At 46.0% G+C, this 23,097-nt stretch overlaps 3 protein-coding genes and 1 long non-coding RNA gene across 8 annotated transcripts in view; all 4 read right to left on the reverse strand.

The window, feature by feature from the left end:
- phldb3 (pleckstrin homology-like domain, family B, member 3) overlaps positions 1-1,803 on the reverse strand; it is a 28,590-nt gene extending 26,787 nt beyond the window's left edge. The window contains exon 1 of one of the 3 annotated variants that reach the window (XM_064303816.1): positions 1,321-1,803. The gene's annotated coding sequence lies outside the window, so the exon portion shown is untranslated. The remainder of the gene's footprint in view (positions 1-1,320) is intronic. The other 2 variants (XM_064303815.1, XM_064303811.1) reach the window with 2 other exon arrangements.
- Positions 1,804-4,520: 2,717 nt separating this feature from the next.
- On the reverse strand, positions 4,521-10,685 carry ethe1 (ETHE1 persulfide dioxygenase). Of its 3 annotated transcripts, none has more exons than XM_064303831.1 (8): positions 10,646-10,685; positions 10,022-10,209; positions 9,246-9,390; positions 7,723-7,871; positions 6,901-7,030; positions 6,225-6,314; positions 5,455-5,571; positions 4,521-5,031 (listed from the first exon to the last, which is right to left on the reverse strand). In XM_064303831.1, exons 1-8 carry the CDS (start codon positions 10,668-10,670, stop codon positions 4,985-4,987), a joined length of 891 nt encoding a protein of 296 aa, XP_064159901.1. In that variant the 5' UTR covers positions 10,671-10,685; the 3' UTR covers positions 4,521-4,984. The 3 variants fall into 3 exon arrangements, with proteins under 3 accessions (XP_064159901.1, XP_064159892.1, XP_064159910.1); XM_064303822.1 differs by lacking the exon at positions 10,646-10,685 and adding an exon at positions 10,401-10,619; XM_064303840.1 differs by lacking the exons at positions 10,022-10,209; positions 10,646-10,685 and adding an exon at positions 9,695-9,822.
- Positions 10,686-11,331: 646 nt separating this feature from the next.
- Positions 11,332-16,389, reverse strand: LOC135247922 (transmembrane protease serine 6-like). Its single transcript, XM_064321950.1, has 7 exons — positions 16,380-16,389; positions 16,134-16,302; positions 15,193-15,371; positions 13,472-13,567; positions 12,801-12,970; positions 12,061-12,216; positions 11,332-11,483 (listed from the first exon to the last, which is right to left on the reverse strand). Exons 1-7 carry the CDS (start codon positions 16,387-16,389, stop codon positions 11,433-11,435), a joined length of 831 nt encoding a protein of 276 aa, XP_064178020.1. The 3' UTR covers positions 11,332-11,432.
- Positions 16,390-16,445: 56 nt separating this feature from the next.
- On the reverse strand, positions 16,446-17,440 carry LOC135237103 (uncharacterized). Its single transcript, XR_010324753.1, has 3 exons — positions 17,162-17,440; positions 16,744-16,857; positions 16,446-16,583 (listed from the first exon to the last, which is right to left on the reverse strand). It is a non-coding gene; the product is annotated as an uncharacterized LOC135237103 (long non-coding RNA).
- Between the last annotated feature and the right edge of the window lie 5,657 nt (positions 17,441-23,097).

Consider the following 23,097-nt stretch of genomic DNA (forward strand, 5'->3'; position numbering starts at 1 on the left):
CCCACGGTAGCCTGTCACCTCTCCCCGCATGATTCTCGTCTATCCCCTCCCGTCACTTATCCACATCTTGTGTTTACCCCCAATGCTGATGTGCCGATAGCAATGATGATACAAGCCTTGGAAGTCTAAAATGTTATCTTTCCATCCCCCAGATGCAGTTTCTACAATGCATAATTGAGTTTACATGAATACTGTACGGCATATGATTGCCTGTCTAGTGGTAAGTAGGCTAAATGACAAACACACGTTATACTTATGTCATACTCAAACATACTCGTGTTTTAATATTATTTAGTAAGATTTTAATATAATGTATTATTATTGTTATTGTTATTAATAATAATAATAATATGTGACTATGTAAGCTGAACTTTGTGGAATGCATTGCTGTATTTATTGGAAGGTGCAGCATCAAAGCGCAAAATTCCAATGACATCAAATCCACCATAATTCACAATTACTACATCAGATTTAAGATTAAATGAACAGTTAAAAAGTATTGCCTACCCCCAGTGAATTCCGAACTGCGCTCACAACTACTTTGCTTTCTTAAGTAACGAAAAACTCTATTGAAACTTAATTTGGTTGAACATTCGTGACGTATTTTTTGTAGTATAAGATACCCTCTAAACCGCATTACCACATTGAAAAGCAACAACTATCTGACACGTTTACAGGCTTGCAATAATGTTATTTCACATGCTTTTCGTTTTTCATTCGCATTTATTCATAATGTAGTGAGCAATAAAGTCGTCCTCCTCTAGACTTTATAGTTCTCCAATGTAAACAGCAGCCTACAAGATGCCTACAACCTGCAGAAACAGCATACCTCAATCATGTCTAACTGCGATAGGAATTCAGCAAACACTATTTAACCGAACACTAACACTTGAAATCCATCAGAATCACTAATCAGATCAAAAACCGACCGAACTTCAGACGGACACAGCCGGTACGAACGTCAAACTACTAAATCAAAATGTTTATGCAGGCAAAGCAGTCTAAGTAGGCGACTGCGCTAGCCTATAATATTTGTTGAAATAAAAGTACAAAGAGCAAATAAACAGTAAGGCCTACCTACTCCAGTCTATAGGCAATAATATACATTTGTTTAATTATTTCGACTCGAGTTGCAGTTGCCCTGCTTCGATCGCTTATTGTTTATAAATTATAGTGTCTGGTTAATGCATAGTCTATAGGGTACCTTTTTTCTATCAAAGAAATCGAGTTATCATTTGAATATGCAGCTTTCGCGTTAGGCAGACTGGTTCAAAGAAAGAAAGTACAACAAAAACAAAGAACACACACAACCGATCGTACCTGACTGGAGCTTTTGCTGTCCGCCAAATCCAATCCTCGAGTTTCTGTGAGACCTGAGAAATCAAAAACTCTAGTATCCGTGTCTCTAGAACTTTGTTTAAAAACAAACCTAATTAGGCTACTAAAAAAAAGAAAATGGTAAATATAGCCTACACGATTGCATGGCTTCTCGCTGCGAAGAAAATGTGTCTGTATGCTTGATATCTATCGCTTCGGGATTTTCTGACGAAAGAAAACAATTCGAATAGTTCTTCCTAGAGGTCCCTTTGTGGTATTTTAAGCCACTCAGCGTATCTGTTCCGGTATCTTTGCCCACTTTCTTTTTCAACTTGAAACAATCCTTCCTGATCACCTCCACCAAAATGACAGGTCACGGTTGAATGTATCGCGTTAACAGGTGAAATGGAATTCATGCGTGAGGGGGGAGGGACAGAGAGGGATCGCTTAGGACAAAAAGTTGGTGTGAAAACGCGGCTCCAGCCTCCAGCTCCACTCCTGTCAATCTTTATTGCGTGCAGTCTAAAGTCGGGAAAATCAACTGCCGCAAGAGTTGCAAGGGGAGGATGTTTCAGGTAGAATCGACGGAAATGTAACCCACCTCGAATCAGTAATACAACGCTTCATTTTTTTAATATTGCGTTTATGTCAGAGTTCTCTCTCCGATGCTACTAGCCAAAATTGTCATGGAGATGTGGTATATGGACCGTCCTCTAAATATAGCATGTTGTTCATATGCTGACAAATATCACAAGGTGCTTCTCACTGGTATAGGAAGAAAAATATCTCCCTATTCAAGGGGGGCTAAAATCTGCCCAAATTTTGGGAAAGCAAGCAATGTATTTGCCTATCATGGGACGCCGACATGATCACAAGAAAAAGACCCGTCTCTTGTGTTTCATCGTAAAATTGACAAGTGCTATGTTTGTTCCATTTATTTGTAGTCCTACTCCGTTTTTTTTTTCTCTCGGTTGTGCAGAGCCGCGAGGGAAAACTATGCATATAGAGAACAAACAAATGGGGAATTCACGGGAAGTCCCCGTGGTGACGTTAACTTTACCAAAAACGGTTGATTTACAGTTTAAAGGTATAAATAGAGAGACATTAATATACACGCTCTGCATAATTTCATAAATCACCCGGCGACTCTGTCTCACTGTCTGACAAAGCCCCTCCGAGCACGTCATTGACACGTACGTAAATCTTTCCGCGCGGCTCTGTCGTCGGCCCGTCCTCCCTTTCCCACTGTAGTGTCGGAGCGAGCTGGCAAGCGCGCCCACACATCCTCCCCTCCGTCTACTTGACACGGTGGAGGGAGATGGGGTGATAGAGAGAATGAGTAAAGAGCGGGAGCGACAGGCGAATGAAAGAGGGGAGAAAGAGACTGAACAGATGGAGAGCTTGAAGGCAGAGGCAGGGGCACAATAAACAAAACCAAAGAACAGCTGGCAGCATAAAAACACGTCCTGAAACGTTTTTTCCCCTCAGATGGACAGTGGCCAGAAGTAACATAACGAAGACATGACGTTGTCAAGGGACACACCCCTGTACAAGAACATTTGTCAAGTGCAGACAGCTGGTTGATGGAGTGGAGCACTTGGGAGCAGTGTGTGTGTGTGCGTGCGTGTGCGAGTATGTGTGTATGAGCGTGTGAATGTGTGTGCGCATGTCTGTGTGTGTGTGCAAGTATGTGTGTGTGTGTGCGTGTGCACGTTCTTTCAATCATTGGGCCCACAATAGCATTCAGAGTGAATATTACCTTCAAAGCATGTGGTTTGTTTTGATTTTGTTTGTCGGTAAGGAAAATGACACAAAACTTGCGTGTACCACTGTCAGTGAAACTTGTGGTATATTTGAGGGGCATTACTGGACAACAGTCCGCTGAATGAAGACAATATTTTAGGTGTTTTGTTAGAGCAAGATTAAAAGCGGAGTCAAAATAGCCAGCAGTTAAAAGAACCACAATAATAAAAGACTAAAGACATAACCAAATAGATCGGTCTTTCGAAGTGAACCGGATGGCGTCAGTAGGCAGGGAAGTTGTGTGCAGAGGAGTACTGGTTCAAAGTGGGTCACACCCATCTCCCCAGACCTGTCTTCCTGACTGAGGTGTACAAGAGAAATGTGTGAAAGAATGAAGCAACTCAAACGTAGGACAAAATTTTTTTTTAAATACTGAAGAATCCCTTTGTGTACATAGTCCCCACATTTCAGGGCACCATAATGTTTGGGACAAATGGCTTCACAGGTGTTTGTGATTAGTCCGGCGTCAGGTGTGTTCAGTTGCTTCCTTAGTGTAGGCTTAAGAGAGTTGTCAGTGTCTAGTCTTCATTCTTGGCTTTTGATTGCCTTTGGAGTCTGTTATTCGTATTTGTAAACATGAGGACCAGAGTTGTGCCAATGAAAGTCAAGGAAGCCACAATGACACTGATAAATATATATATATTTTTAAACAGAGACACAGGTCGAATCTTTGGCTTACCAAAATCAACAGTTTGGAATATCATTAAGAGAAAGAGCACTGGTGAGCACAGTAATCACAAAGGGCCTGGTTGGCCAAGGAAGACCTTTACAGCCGATGACCGAAGAATCCTCACATAATGAAGAAAACCCCCAAACACCTGTCTGATCGATCAAAAAAAAAAAAAGTCTTTGTCCCAAACATTATGGAGTTCTCTTCACAAGGGTGGGAATCTACACACGTGCCCAAAACTGTGCGTCAATCTGGTCAAGAACTGCATGCTCTCAAAACTTTTTTTTTTGCTAAACAGCACCATCGTTTGGCCAGCTGATGATGTATTGCTATGACCTGCATTTACCATGTAGTTTGAACAAACATACAGTTTGGTCTGTTTCTGAGCATCCGCAGGGATATAAAACATTTTTTAAATGGAGACAGCACAAAAATAAAGGGGGGGTGGGGGGGGGGGTGTCTAATAATAACAGTCATAAGCATAAACCATTTGGTTTTCATGTAGAGAGAATTTAAAACAGACATGGTCAACCAGGAATGCCTTTTAAAATAACTTCAGCCACTGGTGGTCAGCCAGTGAAAACAGATGCAGATTCTGGCTGAAATTAGATCTTGGTACAACAAAATTCAGCTAAATTTGAACCTGCACTAGCGGTACAAGAACAAGTTTAAGTACCACACAACAGCACTGTCAACAAACTTGATACATAACACAAAAAAAGAGACAAACTGCATTTTTAAAAATGATTAAGTATAATTTATTCACAAAATCAACATCTCTAGCGCTTCAGTAGCTAAGTAGCTTCGATTCTTATTTTCCTCATACCTCGTAGTATTGCAATCCGCAGTAGTTACATTAGATAGGCGCCTGAAAAAAGTACCAGAAAATGCGCACGGACAGCTTGATATTGATAGCATGATTACATTTATCTCAAAACACATCCAGGCAACAGCACGACTGATTTCTTTAAGCATGATGGGGAAAAAAGCAACACCTCCGAAATGTAGTTTTCATGAACTTAATGAGTATGGATAATCAACTTAAAACCAATTCATATGTGAACCATTTTCTGCTCTGGTTAGATCCACAGTATCAAAAATAATACATAAATAATACAGAAATATGTATTATGAGAATCTAGGACAGAGCCTATGGAATTATGCTCACACTGTAGATCTTTTCCCATCTGAATTTCAGACTTCATGTAGTCCACACACCAGGTTTGCAGGCACAGCGATATCTGAGAGAAAGACAAGACAGGGAAGGTTAGTGTGTGTGTGTACCGCGACAACGCCAGTCGCGCAAGACACCCTGTACACACCCATCTAAGAAACATTGCCACGGGAAAAACCATGACTACAGCGAGGAGTGTTGAGTGCGTATATAACAGACAAAAACAGGGAGTCAGACCCATGTGACCCCATGAGACTGAGAGAGAGAGAGAGTGTAGAGTGCATATATGAGCATATATAAGACACACATAGGGGGTCAGACCCATGGACCACATGAGACTGAGAGAGAGAGAGAGAGAGAGAGAAAGAGGACTTATAAAACATACACGTGGAGTGTCTTAGCATTGCACCCCACCACTGACACAATGGCATTAGAGTCCACGGTAACAGGAGTGCATGTGAGCTCAGGGAGAGGCTCGCTCGTCCGGTACCTATCTGTGCCGGCTTGGGGAGATTCAGATTGGCCATGATGTGCACAAACTCGTCCAGCGTCTTGGTCAGGCGAGGGTTGAACTTCTTCTCCTCCTCCACCGTGGACACGGTCTGACCTGCAGCACGGAAGACGCACAGGAGTCAGCGTCGCCGCGGCGACGGTTCCGCACGCCGACAGGGGGTCCACCACCGGGGGGGGGGGGGGTGCTAATGAGATTTTAGGGTCGCTCCACTGCACGGGCTCACCGGAGAAACCGCAGCTGAGAATGAAAGAATGACTGTGGGTGACGAAGTCTGAATGAATGCGAACCCCGGGGTTCATCACAAGGCCGTCAGACGAAAGAAAGTACCGCACACGAATAACCGCGAGTAACCGCTAACTAGCTCATCAAGTGCAAGTTCATCAGCAGCAGCATTTACTCTACAGTGGTGCGGATATAACCGACATCATCAGGTCTGTCTGGAGAAGACAGGGGCGACATAGCTCAGGAGGTAAGACCGATTGTCTGGCAGTCGGAGGGTTGCCGGTTCAAACCCCGCCCTGTGCATGTTGAAGTGTCCTTGAGCAAGACACCTAACCCCTAACCCTAATGCTCTGCGAATGGGACATCAATTGTAAAGCGCTTTGGATAAAAGCACTATATAAATGCAGTCCATTTACCATTTACCAAGAGCATCTTGGTAAATGCCTAAGGGTGAATGTATAAAAATCACACACTATTTTCACACAGGGCTGGTTTGACATAAATACAAACAGCGCTTGTAGTACCTTTGTAATCGTGTGCTGGGTAGAGGAGGCAGTATCCAGGAAGAGTGAAAATCTTCTGGTGGACGGACTCGTAAAGCCTCTTGGAGCAGCCTGGGGGAGGAAGCAGGGAGTGACACCGATGAAGGAAGAGGCAGGAACAGAAGCTCTACGGCGCTGCCACCTGGTGGTTAGAATGCACACTGCGTACTCATCAAACAGGTGAAACTGGGCCTTGAGGAAGAGCCGCCACTGCAAGGGTAACTAAGGGAAACACAGAAAAGGGAGCGACAGATTTAAAGCACACGGGGAACTGAGAATAGGGGGCGTGTTCATGCACACGCAGAAAGGGGAGCGACAGATTTAAAGCACACAGGGAACTGAGGATAGGGGGCGTGTTTATGCACACGCAGAAAGGGGAGCGACAGATTTAAAGCACACAGGGAACTGAGGATAGGGGGCGTGTTTATGCACACGCAGAAAGGGGAGCGACAGATTTAAAGCAGACGGGGAACTGAGAATAGGGGGCGTGTTTATGCACACGCAGAAAGGGGAGCGACAGATTTAAAGCAGACGGGGAACTGAGAATAGGGGGCGTGTTTATGCACACGCAGAAAAGGGAGCGACAGATTTAAAGCACACGGGGAACTGAGAATAGGGGGCGTGTTCATGCAAACTCAGAAAAGGCGGAGCCGACTACCCTGCTGGAAATCCGTTCTGCCGCAGCCCCTGATGAGCAGCGCGTCCCCGGTGAAGGCCATGGACTGATCCCCCAAAACGAAGGTCACGCAGCCGTCTGTGTGCCCCGGGGTCTCCCTCACAGTCAGGGCCTGGGGGGGGGGGAGGCACACAGGCAGCCCCTGGGTAAGCCTGGCCACAGTAAGCAGTATAATAACCTTTTTACACCACTTTACAATTCCTGCAGTAACAACAAACCAATACTGCTATCGTATGATTGCCATTTTTGCTTCTTATCAGAGGTGGTGCAAAGTCCAGGGGTCAGAAAGTCCTGTCACGTGTTTCTTCCACGCATGAACTCGATTTCACTAATTGGTTCTTCCTCCTGGCTGAAGAATTGTGGTAATGAGCAAATCCAGGTTATTGGAACAAAATACTGGGGAGGATTTTTACTTTTTGAACCTGGATTTTCCACCTACACTTATTAACATGTGTTTGTTGAAAATATCAGGGATCTGGAGGAGTGTTTTCCAATTTGACTTCATCTAAAAATGTATGTATGTGACCAAGCATTTAAGTAAGGGCTTAAGTTTGTGGGAACCCTTAAAGAGAACACTGTATCACGGTCGATTTCTTAAAAAAATATTTGGAGCTTGCTTCGAAAAAGAGTAATACATGGAAAGAGGATACATACAGATTTCAAATTTCCTGTCATAACACCTTCCCCCTTATGTGCCCTCCTGTCTCTCCTCCCCCGCTTTCTCCCTCTCTCTCTCTCCCCCCCTCTCTACCTCTCTCTCCCCCACTTTCTCCCTTTCTCTCTCTCTCTCTCCCCCCCCCTCACATGTTTGCCGAAGGTGATGTGGTCTCCCTCAGAGAACAGGATGTCTGCGTTTGCTCCACTCAGCCGGGAGATGGCGCTCTTGCACCCGTAAAGTTTTTTCTTCAGCAGGCCCGTGCCGGTGATGTGGTCCGCGTGACAGTGGGTGTTGGCTGAGCGAAGAGAAAAGATACGGTCATTTTTTTTTTTCAACTCTAAAGATCACGAACTTGTCAGGAGGAAGCAGTCCTAACTAGCAAATCAAACATAGCCAGAGCAGCCAAAATTAGAGGAGCCTAACAGATAATTAAAGATAAATTAAATGGGCCTATCTATGCTCACTTATACATAGGCCTACCATTAGCTAGAGACAATTAAACAGCTTTCAAGCTTATACAGGTGGAATCAAACACATTCTTTATTTGGGTGTATATGTCCAGAGTTTGAGAATGCTACAGTTTTATCTTAGTGTACAGCAGTTCAGTGTTACATAACATTACATTACATTACAGGCATTTAGCAGACGCTCTTATCCAGAGCGACTTACACAACTTTTTTACATAGCATTTTACATTGTATCCATTTATACAGCTGGATATATACTGAAGCAATTTCGGTTAAGTACCTTGCTCAAGGGTACAACGGCAGTGTCCTACCCGGGAATCGAACCTGCAACCTTTCGGTTACAAGTCCAGTTCCTTACCCACTGTGCTACACTCCGTCCTACGTCCTAACAAGCACATAACAAGCGTTATTACTGCACTGAATTACCCTCAGGTTTAACGTCCCATCTGAGACTGCTGTACCCTGCTGGTATCCCCTCCCCTCCTCTCTCTCTCCCCCAACCCCCCCCCAACCCAACCACCAGGTGCGGCTCGGTTCCATTTTATATTACACGGTGCTTTATTGCCATGACGACGCTGGCAGAGCGAAGCATCGAGAAACAACAGAAAACAACACCCGATGTCTGACTCTGTGTCATTTAGTCTACCACGAACCATTTAAAATTAACCGATTAGCAAGAGAAATAATTTTGGATTTCAGTGACCCCACTTTTATTCACTTGCCCTGTCTCTCTCAAGATTGAAATTCAATTCATTAAAGTAATCACATATATCCTATATTTTCCTATTCATGCATTGCATTTCATTGAATTTCCTGAATTGAAATGTACCTGATCACAACTCTGTTTTTGTCTGGCAGTCGGAGGGTTGCCGGTTCGATCCCCCGCCCTGGGCGTGTCAATGTGTTCCTGAGCAAGACACCTAACCCCTAATTTCTCCCAACGAGCTGATTGGTACATTGCATGGCAGCCTTTCACAGTTGGTGTGTGAGTGTGTGTGTGAATGGGTGAATGAGAGGCATCAATTGTAAAGCACTTTGGATAAAAGCGCTATATAAATCCATTTACCATGCATCATGTGGTCACTCTACAACAGTTTTCACGGTTCCAGTCCATTAAGGTAGCACAAATCCCCCCCACCCCCCGTCCCTTCTGTTTTTCCACTCGGGGTCACGTATCACTCTGCCTCTCCTTCGCTTGTTACCTGCTACTTTCAGCGTCAGTCCCAGCTCTTCGATCAGTTTGACATCTCTATCCACCGTCTCCAGCACCGGGTCGATGAGAACTGCCTCCTTCGTCTCTTTGTCCCCCAGCAGATATGTGTAGGTACTGCTTATAGACTCAAACAACTGAGGGAGAAGAGAAGGGACAAGGACCAACAGACGCACATTTACAGCCTTTCGACCAAATTAAAAACATAAGACGACATACTACAATGAATCTGACGCAAACTAAGTCCGCGAATGCAATTCCATGCATTAAGAAATTACTTTACAATCACTTATCAAGGGCGATAAACAACATCCATAAAGTGGATAACATCAGTGTAACTCAGAAATACAAACATATATAATAATGTATCATAGCTACCTAGCTAAGTTAGACACATTGAGCTCTACGCAGAATGCACTCAAAGCAACTCCAACTGCTCACCCTCAGAACGAGGAATTTTGTTTTCATGTGTTGCTTGCTGCTATTTCAAAACAATTGTTTGCCGTTACTTAGCACGGTGGCTTGTAGCAAACCAGCCATACAGTAAAGTCACCATAGCCAGCAAACAAACGGGCACAAAGCTAATAGTAGTCATCTACCTAAATTACCGCTATGGCTGTGCCAGCATGTAGCTATCTTACCAGTTAGGTTGCAAACAAAATGGCTAAAGTTTCGGGAGAGACTGTGTATTGATTAAAAGAATGGCACCAGCGACGCGCGAACAAGTCGCCGATGTCGCTTAACGTGCAGTAGCATAAATGCACTCACTTGTCTGAATATTATTCCTTTGCCCGGCTCCATCCGTACACCGTAGTGTCTAATCCCAGTTCCCCGGGTCTGCGTTACACGGTCCGTGCCGGTGTTGATGTGCGCAAACCCGGCTAGAATTCCGCGCGAGTGCCCTTCTGTTCTCAGTATGAGGGTACGGGCCAGCGCAGGTCTGACTGTATTCAGGACTGCGGAACACATTTCCCTTTACACGATAACACTGCAGCAGACAACAGACTACAAACAAGTAAAACTCACTTAACCGCTCCACGGTCTCCTCGCTACGAGTCGATCAGGAAGTTTCGCAAATGTAGTGTTAGGCTACTAGCTGCCTGTATGCTAACGTTAGCTATAGTTCATGCAAGGTGAATGGACTTACCACTGTATTGCAGTAATAGTGCTTGTCTATTTAGGCAGTAGTGACCTAATAACATGCACATTAACGTTAGCTAGAGCCAACTATGCTAGTTAGCAAACCGAGTGAACGAGCTCTGCTGGTATGCTGTTTGTTTAATCAGTACGTTTTTCTATTATTGTGATCATCGCTTGTAGTTTCCGCTCATCGTCCAAAGATAACGTTACAGTCAGCACGTATCCTTATTATAATGAGTCGACAACGCCTACCGTATAAATTAATTTCTGTTTGCATATGAATATCAAACTGTCAGTCTGCCAACGCAACGTATCTCAGGGCAGGCCAGTTGGCTTGCGCAATAATATGTTTTAGCGACATCTGTTCTTACTGGATTACAGTAGTGAAGGGGACATTGTTTTCTCTGACTGGCCATACAGACTAGCACTTATGATAAGATAAACTTATTTGGCTGACAAGAACGTTTAGGCAGACACAATAAAAAACGACAATACAAAATAAAAACACAATACAAAAGTTCCTGGTGGTGAGCAGGCTATATAGTATGGGGTTCTTCCTCCACAGCAATTAACAACATAACCAGAAATGTGTAATTTGGCCACTGGGACGCAGTTTGTCCTGATATTTAGAGTGGGTGGTGAATGTAAGACTACACAAATAGTACATCATATGTACTATTTCCCCTTTATTACTAATCATATAACAATCATATGTATTAGCTACTTGTACCTGTATGTAGCCTACTGGTATAGCCAGATGAGAAGCTGTGTGACGGTTTAGACGCCAGATTTGTTAGGCTGGCCACACCCCTTCACAGTGGTCCCAACAAATGTTTCACCAATCCAGTTTGTTACCAAAAGATGAATACAGCGATTGGTAGCCTAATCAGTTTCATGTGAATAAGTATGCTTGTTAATGAAAACATGAAGCAGAAATGGGGATTATATCACCTTTACTATTGAGTTACTGCGTGAACAATATTTCCATAACAAATGAATAAATAAATAAGTAAGTTTTGCAGCGCAGGTCTTCTGAGCATCAGTGAAGGGAACCTTCCATGCCTGGTGCAGACCCTTCCTCTGAACCTGTCTATGAAAAATAAAAGTTTGACTGTATTGCGACAAATTGAGTGATGTTTTTAAAAATGTATTTATTGTTTCCCTTTATTACTATTTGTTCCTCAAGAAGGTAGGAGCAGTTATTCAGTTTTCATTTATTTATTTAACCTTTATTCAACCAGATGGTCTCTATAAGACCTGACCAAGATCAAACCAACCACACAAGTTACCCAATAATACGCCGGTGCTCGCTTTACGTCAGTTATTCAGAACAAGAGCTGACCATGGGGTTTCAGTGGCCATAAAGAAGGATATTTTTGTGGCTCCAAAGTGCTCCACAATAAATCACACCCACCACTTAAACCTGAATCGTGTGGCCCAGAGGTGGCTGTGGCCCAAAACGCCTGCCTAGAGCATCTGTGCCAGCAGCAGACTCTGTTCAGCACACAGTGTTGCACAACTTAAAACAAATGGAAAGAAGGGAAAACCTCTTCTGATGCAATATTGTCGACAAGGGATTGTAAATGACCCAGGGGTATTAATGCATCCAGTTCAATTCAATCACGTGACCCAGTCGTGAGAGAATCGTATGCGTTGGCGGCTTGTACCTGTATGTACTGGTACAGCCAGAGGAGAAGCTGTGTGACTCTGGTGTAGACGCCGGGTTTGTTGGGCCGGCCGCACCCCTCGCCCCAGCTCACCACCCCGGCCAGCCTCCAGTCCCCTGCCCCCGTCTCGCACACCAGGGGGCCCCCGCTGTCCCCCTTAAAATCACAGACACGCCTGTTTCAGACACACCTGTTAGCATGTTGCTCTGACTGTACGTGTAATTTAATATACAGTTTATATATAGTAATTACATTTGCTCCCCTAAAATTTGAAGGGGGGGGAGGGATCTGTGTATTGAAAGGGCTGTAATTTCTACACGGCTCAACTGATATGGATGTAAATACCCTCAAATTAAAGCTGTCAGTCTACGCTTGAAACCTCATATTTAGTTTTTTTGTGTCAAATCCATTGTGCTGAAGTACAGTCAAAATAACAAAAACTACGTAACTGTCCCAATACTTTTGCATTTAACTATATGTGCGTGTGTGTATGTTTGTGTGTGTGGGTGTGTGTTTGCCTTGCGTGTATTTTTGGGTGTGTGTGTGCGTGTGTGTTTGTGCGTATCACTATGTTTGTTTGTGTGTGTGTGTGTGTGTGTAGTATAGGTAGTGCGTGTGTATATGTACTGTATGTTTGAGTGTGTGCGTACGTGTATTTGTTTGAGTGTGTGTGTATATGTGTGTGTGTTCGTTCGAGTGTGCGTGTGTGTGTGTAAATGAAGGCACATACATGTTCACACACACACACACAAATGTTGTGTGGTTACCTGGCAGGAGTCCACCCCTCCCTCCATCCTCCCCGCACACATCATGCGGGTGGTGAGGTAGCCACCGTACACTGAGGGCTGGGAGCACTGGGACTGACTGATGACCTGCACCTCTGCCTGCCGCAGGGACGTGGATACCGAACCTGGCGGGGCGGGGGGGGGGGGGAGGATGGGGAGAGACAGGGAGGGGGGGGGGGGGCAGAGGGAGGGAGAGGGGAAAGAGGGGGGGCATGGCAGCAGGAAGAGAGAGAGGGGGAATTGAGGGAGAGAGGGAGAGGGAAAGAGAGGGAGGGAGGGAGGGAGAGAGAGAGAGGGGAAAGGAGAGAGTAGAGAGAGAAGGATACAAAGAGGGAGAGAGAGAGAATGAGAGAGAGAAAGGAAGAGAGTAAGACAGAGAGATAGAGAGAGACCTCTCATTGCCACAGAGAAAGACCAGAACTTGCAGATTTGGATATAAATATCATCAAGCTGTTTCTAGGAAAGTGTCTTGGTGAGTAAAGGTCTGTGGTGGACTGCATTTGGTCCTCAGGGCACCAGTATAACAGCCCTAGTGTCTGCTGTTGTGTTTAGTAGGCGGGGGGAAACGGTGGGTTTGGATCATGTGTTTGGCCCTGTGAAAATGAGCCCGTGCGCGCTGAACTCACCCCCCTCGTGGGTGTACCCCCAGCCTGTCACCCAGCAACGAGAGCCAGGAGGGAAGGACTCGCCTGGGCTGGGCAAACACACCGGCCACACCCCACCTGCACAACACAAACACACACACACACACCAGCACTAAAACACCTGCACAACACACACACCAGCACCAATCACTGTGGTCAAATACTGTACCTCACAACACACGCACACCAGAACCAATCACTGCCGTCAAATACACCACAACACACACACCGGCACCAATCACTGTGGTCAAATACACCACAACACACACACCAGCACCAATCACTGTGGTCAAATACACCACAACACACACACCGGCACCAATCACTGTGGTCAAATACACCACAACACACACACACCGGCACCAATCACTGTGGTCAAATACACCACAACACACACACCGGCACCAATCACTGTGGTCAAATACACCACAACACACACACCAGCACCAATCACTGTGGTCAAATACACCACAACACACACACCGGCACCAATCACTGTGGTCAAATACACCACAACACACACACCGGCACCAATCACTGTTGTCAAATACACACACACACACACACCACCGCACCAATCACTGTGGTCAAATACACCACAACACACACACCAGCACCAATCACTGTGGTCAAATACACCACAACACACACACCGGCACCAATCACTGTGGTCAAATACAACACACACACCAGCACCAATCACTGTGGTCAGATACACCACGACACACACACACCAGCACCAATCACTGTGGTCAAATACACCACAACACACACACCGGCACCAATCACTGTGGTAAAATACACTGCAACACACACACCGGCACCAATCACTGTGGTCAAACACACCACAACACACACACCAGCACCAATCACTGTGGTCAAATACACCACAACACACACACACCAGCACCAATCACTGTGGTCAAATACACCACAACACACACACTGGCACCAATCACTGTGGTCAAATACCTCATAACACACACACCAGCACCAATCACTGTGGTCAAATACAACACACACACACCGGCACCAATCACTGTGGTCAAATACACCACAACACACACACCGGCACCAATCACTGTGGGCAAATACACCACAACACACACACCGGCACCAATCACTGTGGTCAAATACACCACAACACACACACCGGCACCAATCACTGTGGTCAAACACACCACAACACACACACCAGCACCAATCACTGTGGTCAAATACACCACAACACACACACCGGCACCAATCACTGTGGTCAAATACACCACAACACACACACCGGCACCATGCGGGTTGTCACGTACACTCGGCTGTAAACACAGGACAGGTTGTCCCGCATAGCACACTCATCGTTGCTACCTGTTGAGCAAGTTTTATGATTGTAATTTTTGCATAATCATCATGATGTTGTGTAAATTATAGTACATCTACGCAGACAGAAAATGACATGTTCAGTGTTAATTGCACTCTGACAGAGTACTGCACATGTGACCATATGCACAACAGGGACCATATGCACTCTCTAAGTGTTGATTTAACACAGGGAATTTTACTGTGCTTGTCACATGATTTGACGAAAGAATAACTGAATGCAGCTTTGAAATTGAAACAGCTTGGGCATCCCCCGTTCTTTCTCCTCTCTTCTTTCCCTCCCTCCTCCCTCCTTCCTCCTCCGTCCTTCCTTCTGCTCCTCCTTCTCCCACCTTTCATCTCTATCTCAGCGGTGGTGTGGATGAGGCCCAGGTCGTAGTCGTTGCTCTCTGATGAAAAGCGTGGGTGGTGCTCTATCCCCAGGACGTGGTAGTGTCTCCCAGACGCGCTGTCCGTCATGCTCACGGTGTCCACGACAACCTCCCAGTCTGACACGTCTTGCATCTCGCTCCTGTCGGACACAGCGAGAGGAGAGGTGGGGTGGGACGGAGATAGGCAGAGACTGCCTATGCCACAACCGTTTCTCTCACACAGTTCAAAGTTTTTTTAATTCTCTTATCTCTAATAAGAGAACTTACTAAAGTGGGTAATTCGTATATGACAAGCTGACATAACACCCCCCCCCCCCCCCCAAAAAAAAGCAAGTAAACCTCCCTCCAACTCAGACATTCATTCAAAGAGAGACATTCCTTCTCTTTTTTATCTTTTTATCTTGGAATGAAAACAAAGCTCCCTCACATAGTTTTGATTTCTGCTCTCCTTCTTCTGTTGCTGTATGAAGTATATCATCCCCTCCTTCTTTCTCTCTTTTTCCCCTTTCTCGATTATGCCTTCTGCCTCTTTGAAGTTAAATTATACAGTATGAAGCTCTCTATGCAGAGAAAATGTGTAGTCTGTCACAGAGTATGGCGCTGTATGCAGAGAAAAACAGTACTGTATTATACAGTATGAGCCTTTCCTCTCCGTGCAGGGAAAATTATCACAGTATAAATTCTCTCTCTCTCTCTCTCTCTCTCTCTCTCTCTACCCCTCTCTATCTCTCCCCCCAGTGTCTCTCTCTCTTTGTCTCTCTCCCCCTCTCTCTATCTCTCCCCCCCTCAGTCTCTCTCTCCTCTCTCTATCTCCCTCCTCTCTCTATCTTTCTCCCTCCCCTCTTCTTCCCTCTCTCTCTCTCTCTCTCTCTCGCTCTGCACAGCCTCTGTTCCTTCCTCACAGTGTGAAGCAGTGTGCAGCGGTGATGACCCAGCGGCCAGTGAGGATCGCCCCTCCGCAAACGTGTCTGCCCCTCCACCGCAGGCTGGCCTGCCACCCCCACCTGCCCCTGGAGGCCACGCTGCCCCCCACAATCCGACCCCAACCGTCACTCGTGGCCTCAGCACAGCCTGCCAGGAGAAAGGGGGTCACTGTTCATCAGAAGCACATGAGATGGTTAAAAAAAAGTTAAAGTTAAAAAAAAAACACAGTTCCATCTTTTTCGTTTTTAATTAGCCAGGGACTTTACGAGTAAACTGTAAATAATGTCTTGTACCTGAACTGAAATTTCCAGTTTGGTTAACTGGATGCTTGGCAAGAAAAGGAGGCGCTGGGCTATTGCTGCAGTTCACGTTGCTGCCACAGGGGGGAGACATATCCCGTAGCTTGGACGGAAAAATTACAAACGTCACTGATGGGCAGAGAGGGAGAGATAAAAAAAGAGTGATAACGTTAAAAGGCTGTCTTTTTCTGAGTTTTCTTTTTTGAAGGGAGCAGGTGTTGTGTGCAAGACTACAGAGAGAGAGAGAGAGAGAGAGAGAGAGAGGCAGGAGTGAAGTGCAGAACATTACCAACGAGGCCGAGGCAGATGAGGACGGTGATACTGAGGGGCAGTAGGGTCGCTATCAGCACCAGGCGAGAGGGGCAAGGGCCCGAATTCAGTGCCCCTGGGGTGGCAAGCTCTGCTGAGGAAGGAGACAACGAATCACAGCTAATCTCCGTGGCAACAGCCTACCGCCCCAAACCCTGACCTTTGCTGAGATCCAGCTCTGTGCTCATGTCTTTGTGCAGTATTTTAAGTAAAAGAGTGTCCTTGCCCACCCACCCAGGGACTGGAGACAAAAATGAGCTTTTATCTGGTGCCTTGAATCATATTTCACTTGTTGAAACTGTTGTTATAATTGCAGACGGTCCCTGGCGAATAACTGAAATAAACTCAGCAGTAAACACACTCTAGAGCAGTGGAGTCTGGCGGGAGGCCAGTCCTACCTGCATCTGTGGTGTCCTTGGGCACCGTGAGGCTGATTGAATGCTCTTCCAGGACCACACCCACCTGTGGAAGCTCTGCTGTGATTGGTTGCTGGGTGTCAGGCAGGGCGGGTTGTTGGGATTGGCTTTGGGGTGTGTGAGGAACCTGTGAAGCCTGGATGGGGGGGGGGGGGGGGGGGGGTAAGGTAGATACAAGAGGTTGCTGCCAACACTGTCTCACCTGACACCACTATTGCACTGAAAGCATTTGCAGAAGTGCAGTAAAAAAAAAAAAAAAGAACTTTTAGGGCCGTGTCCCACCCAGTGATTTCAAAACCACACACTGTACGATGTTACACATTACATTTATATGATTTTTTAAATGGAAGTCTATGCTTACTGTGCCTGACGTGTGCGTACGTACCTGCTGTGTGCTGGCCTGTAGCTGAGCCACCTCTGCTTGCCTGACCTGGAGAGAACCACCATCCGTTGGGGGGTCGTCTGATGTTTGGGGGGTTGAGGGAGTGAGGGCTTCACTAGGTGGCTGTGGGGTTTGAGCTGTTCCTGTGTTTTGGGGTGATGGGGGTTGTGAGGTTTTGAGGGGGCACTGACTTATTTGTGGGTATGCAGGAAAAAGGTGGCTTTGAGGTGCTCCTGCGTTTTGGGGTGACAGAGGTGGATAGGTGAGGAGGGGGTGCTGGCTTATTTGTGGGTGCTCAGGAAAAAGGGGGTTTTGAGGTGCTCCTGTGTTTTGGGGTGACAGAGGTGGATAGGTGAGGAGGGGGTGCTGGCTTATTTGTGGGTGCTCAGGAAAAAGGGGGTTTTGAGGTGCTCCTGCGTTTTGGGGTGACAGAGGTGGATAGGTGAGGAGGGGGTGCTGGCTTATTTGTGGGTGCTCAGGAAAAAGGGGGTTTTGAGGTGCTCCTGTGTTTTGGGGTGACAGAGGTTGATAGGTGAGGGGGGAGTGCTGGATTATTTGTGGGTGCTCAGAAGAAAGAGAGTTTGGATGTATTTCTGTGTTTTGGGGTGACAGAGGTGGATATGTAATAAGGGGGCACTGACTCATGTGTGGGTATACAGAAGGAAGGGCGGTTTGAGCTGCTGTCTGGGATATGTGTTGGGAGAGAGGGCCCTCATGTGGGGGTGAGGGTGGAATTTGGGGTATTTGGGCAGGGGGGGTGGGGGATGCGTAGAATCCCAGAGGGGCAGGGCCCTGAGGCTGCATGTGTACTGCTCGGATGGACTGAAGGAGATTTGGGTTTTCCCTGCAACGGACATAGAAAAATCATGAGCCTCGTTTCCATTAACCTTTGTGCTTAAATTTCACTTGCAATTAAATACTGCCCTACCTTCTATATTTTCTTTCAGAATTGCAGCTTGGTGCTTTTCACAATTACCAAAATGAACTCGGCGAACTGGAAAAACTTGCACTTGCAATTTGCCTGTCAATGTTGGATACATTTTTGTTAAAAGCAAACCGCAGAATTCAATATATTTAACATAACCATATGCATTTGTGTTGGGTGTCAGGTGGTTTTACATGTGTGTGCCATTGCAAGATTCACAATTGTATCCTTGTAGGCTAAATGGTAAATGGACTGCATTTATATAGCGCTTTTATCCAAAGCGCTTTACAATTGATGCCTCTCATTCACCCATTCACACACACACTCACACATCAACGGTGAAAGGCTGCCATGCAAGGTACCGATCAGCTCGTTGGGAGCAATTAGGGGTTAGGTGTCTTGCTCAGGGACACTTTGACACGCCAGGGCGGGGGATCGAACCGGCAACCCTCCGACTGCCAGACAACCGCTCTTACCTCCTGAGCTATGTCACCCCTACACAGGCCTGAGGCACGTCCATGTCTACCTATAAAGTGATCCACATAGAGCCACACTCCTGGTGGATAGAGGCGTTAGTCCCCTGTTTTCAGCCTCCTATATGTAACCATTGGCGCAGGGGAAAGGCTGAAGCATTGTTTTGGAGTCAGTTGACTGATACGACATTAAAGAGATCCCACTTCCAGTAGCTCCGGGTAAAACTACACACCTTCCTTCACCCGTCAGATACTTCCGCTATTGGTGGATCTGAGGGGATTCTCACAGGGATAAAACACATGCAAGCATTTTGCATACACTGCGAATACAGACGATAATGGTAAGTCCACGCTAATTCACAATATTTCCTGTAATCTGTATTATGCCCTATAAATGTGTAGTTACATTCTACTGTGCATGAGCAGTCCAAGAGAAGAACTACCTGCTGCTACTTTCACAAACACTACATAAACATTTGTAAAAGGCTACATTAATGTCATGTCAATGGCATTAAAAAAACATGTACATAGTGTTCATGAAGTCTATGTATTTTTATGTATTCTTATGATTACTACAATATATGTGGCTGTTTCCTATAAGTTCTTATATAGCGTACAAAACATTGAATGCAATAGGAAGGCTGGGAAGAATGCAAATTTTTCAGCAGGCAAGACAAATGATATGACCCTGTGATTATACAGACATAAACAAAACATTGTGCAAAATATTCACTACTACTACTACTACTACTACTACTACTACTACTACTACTACTACTACTACTACTACTACTACTACTACTACTACTACTACTACTACTACTACTACTACTACTACTACTACTACTATACTACTATCTACTATACTACTACTACTACTACTAATAAAATAAAATAAAAATAAATAATAAAGTGTAGTGTAGTGGGTAAGGAACTGGGCTTGTAACCGAAAGGTCATAGGTTCAATTCCTGGGTAGGACACTGCCGTTGTACCTTTGAGCAAGGTATTTAACCTGCATTGCTCCAGTATAAATGGATGCAATGTATGTCACCTTGGATAAGAGCGTCTGCTAAATGCCTGTAATGTAATGTAATTTGGAATGCACCTTTAATGAAACTCACGGGCAGAGCAAAGTCGCAAAGTAACCCAGGATGCAGAGAAGAGGCTGAAAACAATGACGGATAGGATCGCGGTGCTGTCAGTCCCGCCAATCCCGCCAACACCAATCATTCATAAGGACAGCTTCACCACTTTCTTTTGTCAGGTAGGATGAATACAGACTGTTCTTGTACAGTATGTGCATCCAGCGTTTGCAGGCTTCCGTGCTGTGAGCCGTACCTGAGGCCTGTGCCGTCAAGACGTCCTTGTCGTGGCCCACGTTCCTCAGCGACGACTCTGAACAGGTATCATCTCTCATTGTCATAGGAACGCGCAGCATATTTCGACAAAGTGCTCGCCATTTACCTGAACGTCAGCCTTACCTGAGTCAGAGGGCAGATCAGCACTGTGGGACTTGTGCATCGGAGATCTTCGGTCCTCCCTAAAGTGTTTCCATGGCCGCCATTTAAAAAAAAAATGAATTATGGAATGTTCCCAACCAAATCATTCCATTCTTTTTTTATTTTATGTTAATCCAGACTGCTTTCCTTCTTGTGTCATTAGAAGAGGTAAGATGCCTCTCAACACAGCGTTTTTATTCTCCCTTTTCCCCTCTATCTTTTCTTTTTCCTCACCTGATGGATCTCTCTCTAACACCCTCCCTCTATTCTAAAAACCCCTACCCAGATCCCACTGACTCTCTCCCCTCACTCCGTCTCTCTCAATCCCCCTCTTTCTCTTTTCCCACTCCTTATCTCTCTCACACCCTTTCTTTTTCTCTCACTCCCCCACTCCTTTTCTCTCTCGCACCCTTTCTTCTTCTCTCTCTCCCCACTTCTTTTCTCTCACTCCCTCTCTCTTTCTCTGTTTCCCTACTCCAGTTCTCTCACCCCCTCTTTTTTAATCTCTCTCTCTCTCTCTCTCTCAGTGCCTCTTCCTATGGCTGGAGGGTGGTTGTGGACACACAGTAGTAATTGATATGCGTCCGCATCGCACCGAGGCTCATGAAAGATGCAGCGTGTTAATTGTGAGCCTGTGTCAGAGAATAGCAGGAGAACGGGTGCAGCTGCAGGTGTCAGTGGGACACACGCTGTCTGTCGCTGAGTCATTCGGGGTACTTGGACACCAGGGTTGTCGGCACACCGCTCTACTTAGGTTGCTCGACTTTTGTTTTGCTTCATTGTGAGCACTATTGCATGCATCTGCCGCAGCTCTTCGGCGGGTTTATGGCAGCGAGATGAAACTAAAGGAAGGGCTGACATCAGAATATTGAGCGCGTATCATTGTGTCGCAGCCCGTGCATGCGAGTGTCTCTCTGGTTGGCGTGTCCAAGCCCCCTGAATCCTATTACACGCCAACAGGGCATTTGTTAGGCCTCTCACCTTACTGCCCCAGGAAGCGCTGGCCGCTGGCACGCACAGAACACACAGAGGAATCGGCTCAAGAATGGAAAACAACAACAAAAACAGAAAACTGATCCAAAGACAACCCGGTATGGGGGCTCTATCAGTGTAAAAGTGCAAAGAGCCGTACTGCTGGAATGACAGGGATAGAGACTAGAGAAGTACAAAGTCAAAGTTGAAAGCCTTTTGTCAAATCAAAATGCTGACATCTAGTGGCCGTACTTGGAAAGTGCATTCAACGCCATCCAGGCCTCCCTTAAATGTTGTTGATCAAGGGGTGTCAAACTCCTGAGAGACTACAGACAGACAGACTACAGAGTCTGCTGGTTGTCAGTGTGTTTCAGCACGAGGGATTCACTTCAGTCATTGGTTGGCAAAACAAATCACACACCCTGTTCTCAAGGCCTTAATTGGCTGCTGATTGAAAGGAAACCGCAAATACGATTGGCTAAGCAGTCCGCAGACCTTGTTCCATGGCCCTTAATTAGTTGCTGATTGACAAGAAACCACAAATGCCCAAGTGTGTGTCTGCAGGTTTTCCAGAACAGGAGTTAGACATCCCTGCAGGAATAAATACAGGGTAGGAAAGCAGGGATAACTTCCCTGTTCATGCCTAGACGGCATGTCTGTGTCTAGAGCTCTGTGAATCAAACCACAGTCCTAGAGTGCTGAGAACTGCTGGCTTTCCGTTGTCTGGGAGGCAGGTGTGAAGACAGTCTGGGCAATTCGTAGCAGTTGTTAATTGTTCAGTTAATTACCCGGGAGAAAATAAAACCAGGAAAACCAGTGATTAGGGCTTGACCACAGAAAATCACCAGAATTCTAAATGATGGCGTATTCTTTACAAACGGTTTTATGAAAATGTAAAACATGCACACGTTGCATTATTTTAGTGTTGCCAATGATGTCTGCAATATTACATACGTTGGCACATCTCCGGTGTCGATTCAAGGCCTGACATTGGCATGCGAGTGTTCAGGCTCTTGCAGCTGCAGCTGCAGCGGTGCAGTGAATGCGCTGGAGGGCTGCAACTCTGGCACAGGCCGACTGCAGGCGTCCAATCAGAGGACTCGCCCTCGGGAGACGATGAGACATGGCGCCCGGGCACACAGAGCTTCTCGGCCAGGGTATGAAAGAGAATACCGTCAATCAGCGTGCCCGGGCAAGTACCCGGGCAAGTACATTTACACTTACACTCCAGCCATTCAGCTGACTCTCCTATCCAGACCAGCCTGCAAATGAAGACAGGGCCTAGCATCGCCTAGCATCGCAAATCGCCAATGTCGCCAAAATGTAATATAATCCCAAGTCGCGATTAGTGAGAATTGCAATGGTCGGGCCATATTTTAACAGGTGGAAGAGAAGGTTTTTTTTTTTTTGGAATAGGAGAAATGTAGGGTAAGTCAGCCCTACTCAGCTCCAGTGTCTGCAGGTACTTGCTCCAAACAGGCACCACACCTGACTTATGAGCTTACCATAGAGGTCAGATAATGAGTGAAATCAGGCGGTGTAGCTCATGCAGTCCACAGGATCTAGAGCTGAACAGCGCTGGGGTAGATGGAGGGGCAAGAATGTAGAAGAGGGGAAAGGGAATGGGATTCAGGGTGGAGAAGGGGTGGAAAGGTATTTCCTGAAG

The sequence above is a fragment of the Anguilla rostrata genome, chromosome 1 (genome assembly GCF_018555375.3).
Source record: "Anguilla rostrata isolate EN2019 chromosome 1, ASM1855537v3, whole genome shotgun sequence".
Taxonomy (NCBI): domain Eukaryota; kingdom Metazoa; phylum Chordata; class Actinopteri; order Anguilliformes; family Anguillidae; genus Anguilla; species Anguilla rostrata.

Coding starts and splice junctions, on each gene's coding strand:
- ethe1 (XM_064303822.1), bottom strand. CDS start 10,461: ATGTGCATGTTATTAGGTCACTACTGCCTAAATAGACAAGCACTATTA. Junction 10,210..10,400: donor ACTATTACTGCAATACAGTG/GTAAGTCCATTC, acceptor TGTGTTCCGCAG/TCCTGAATACAGTCAGACCT. Junction 7,872..9,245: donor ACTGACGCTGAAAGTAGCAG/GTAACAAGCGAA, acceptor CTCTTCGCTCAG/CCAACACCCACTGTCACGCG.
- LOC135247922 (XM_064321950.1), bottom strand. Junction 12,971..13,471: donor GGGGTACACCCACGAGGGGG/GTGAGTTCAGCG, acceptor CCGCCCCGCCAG/GTTCGGTATCCACGTCCCTG. Junction 12,217..12,800: donor CACAACATTTGTGTGTGTGT/GTGTGAACATGT, acceptor TGTGATTTTAAG/GGGGACAGCGGGGGCCCCCT.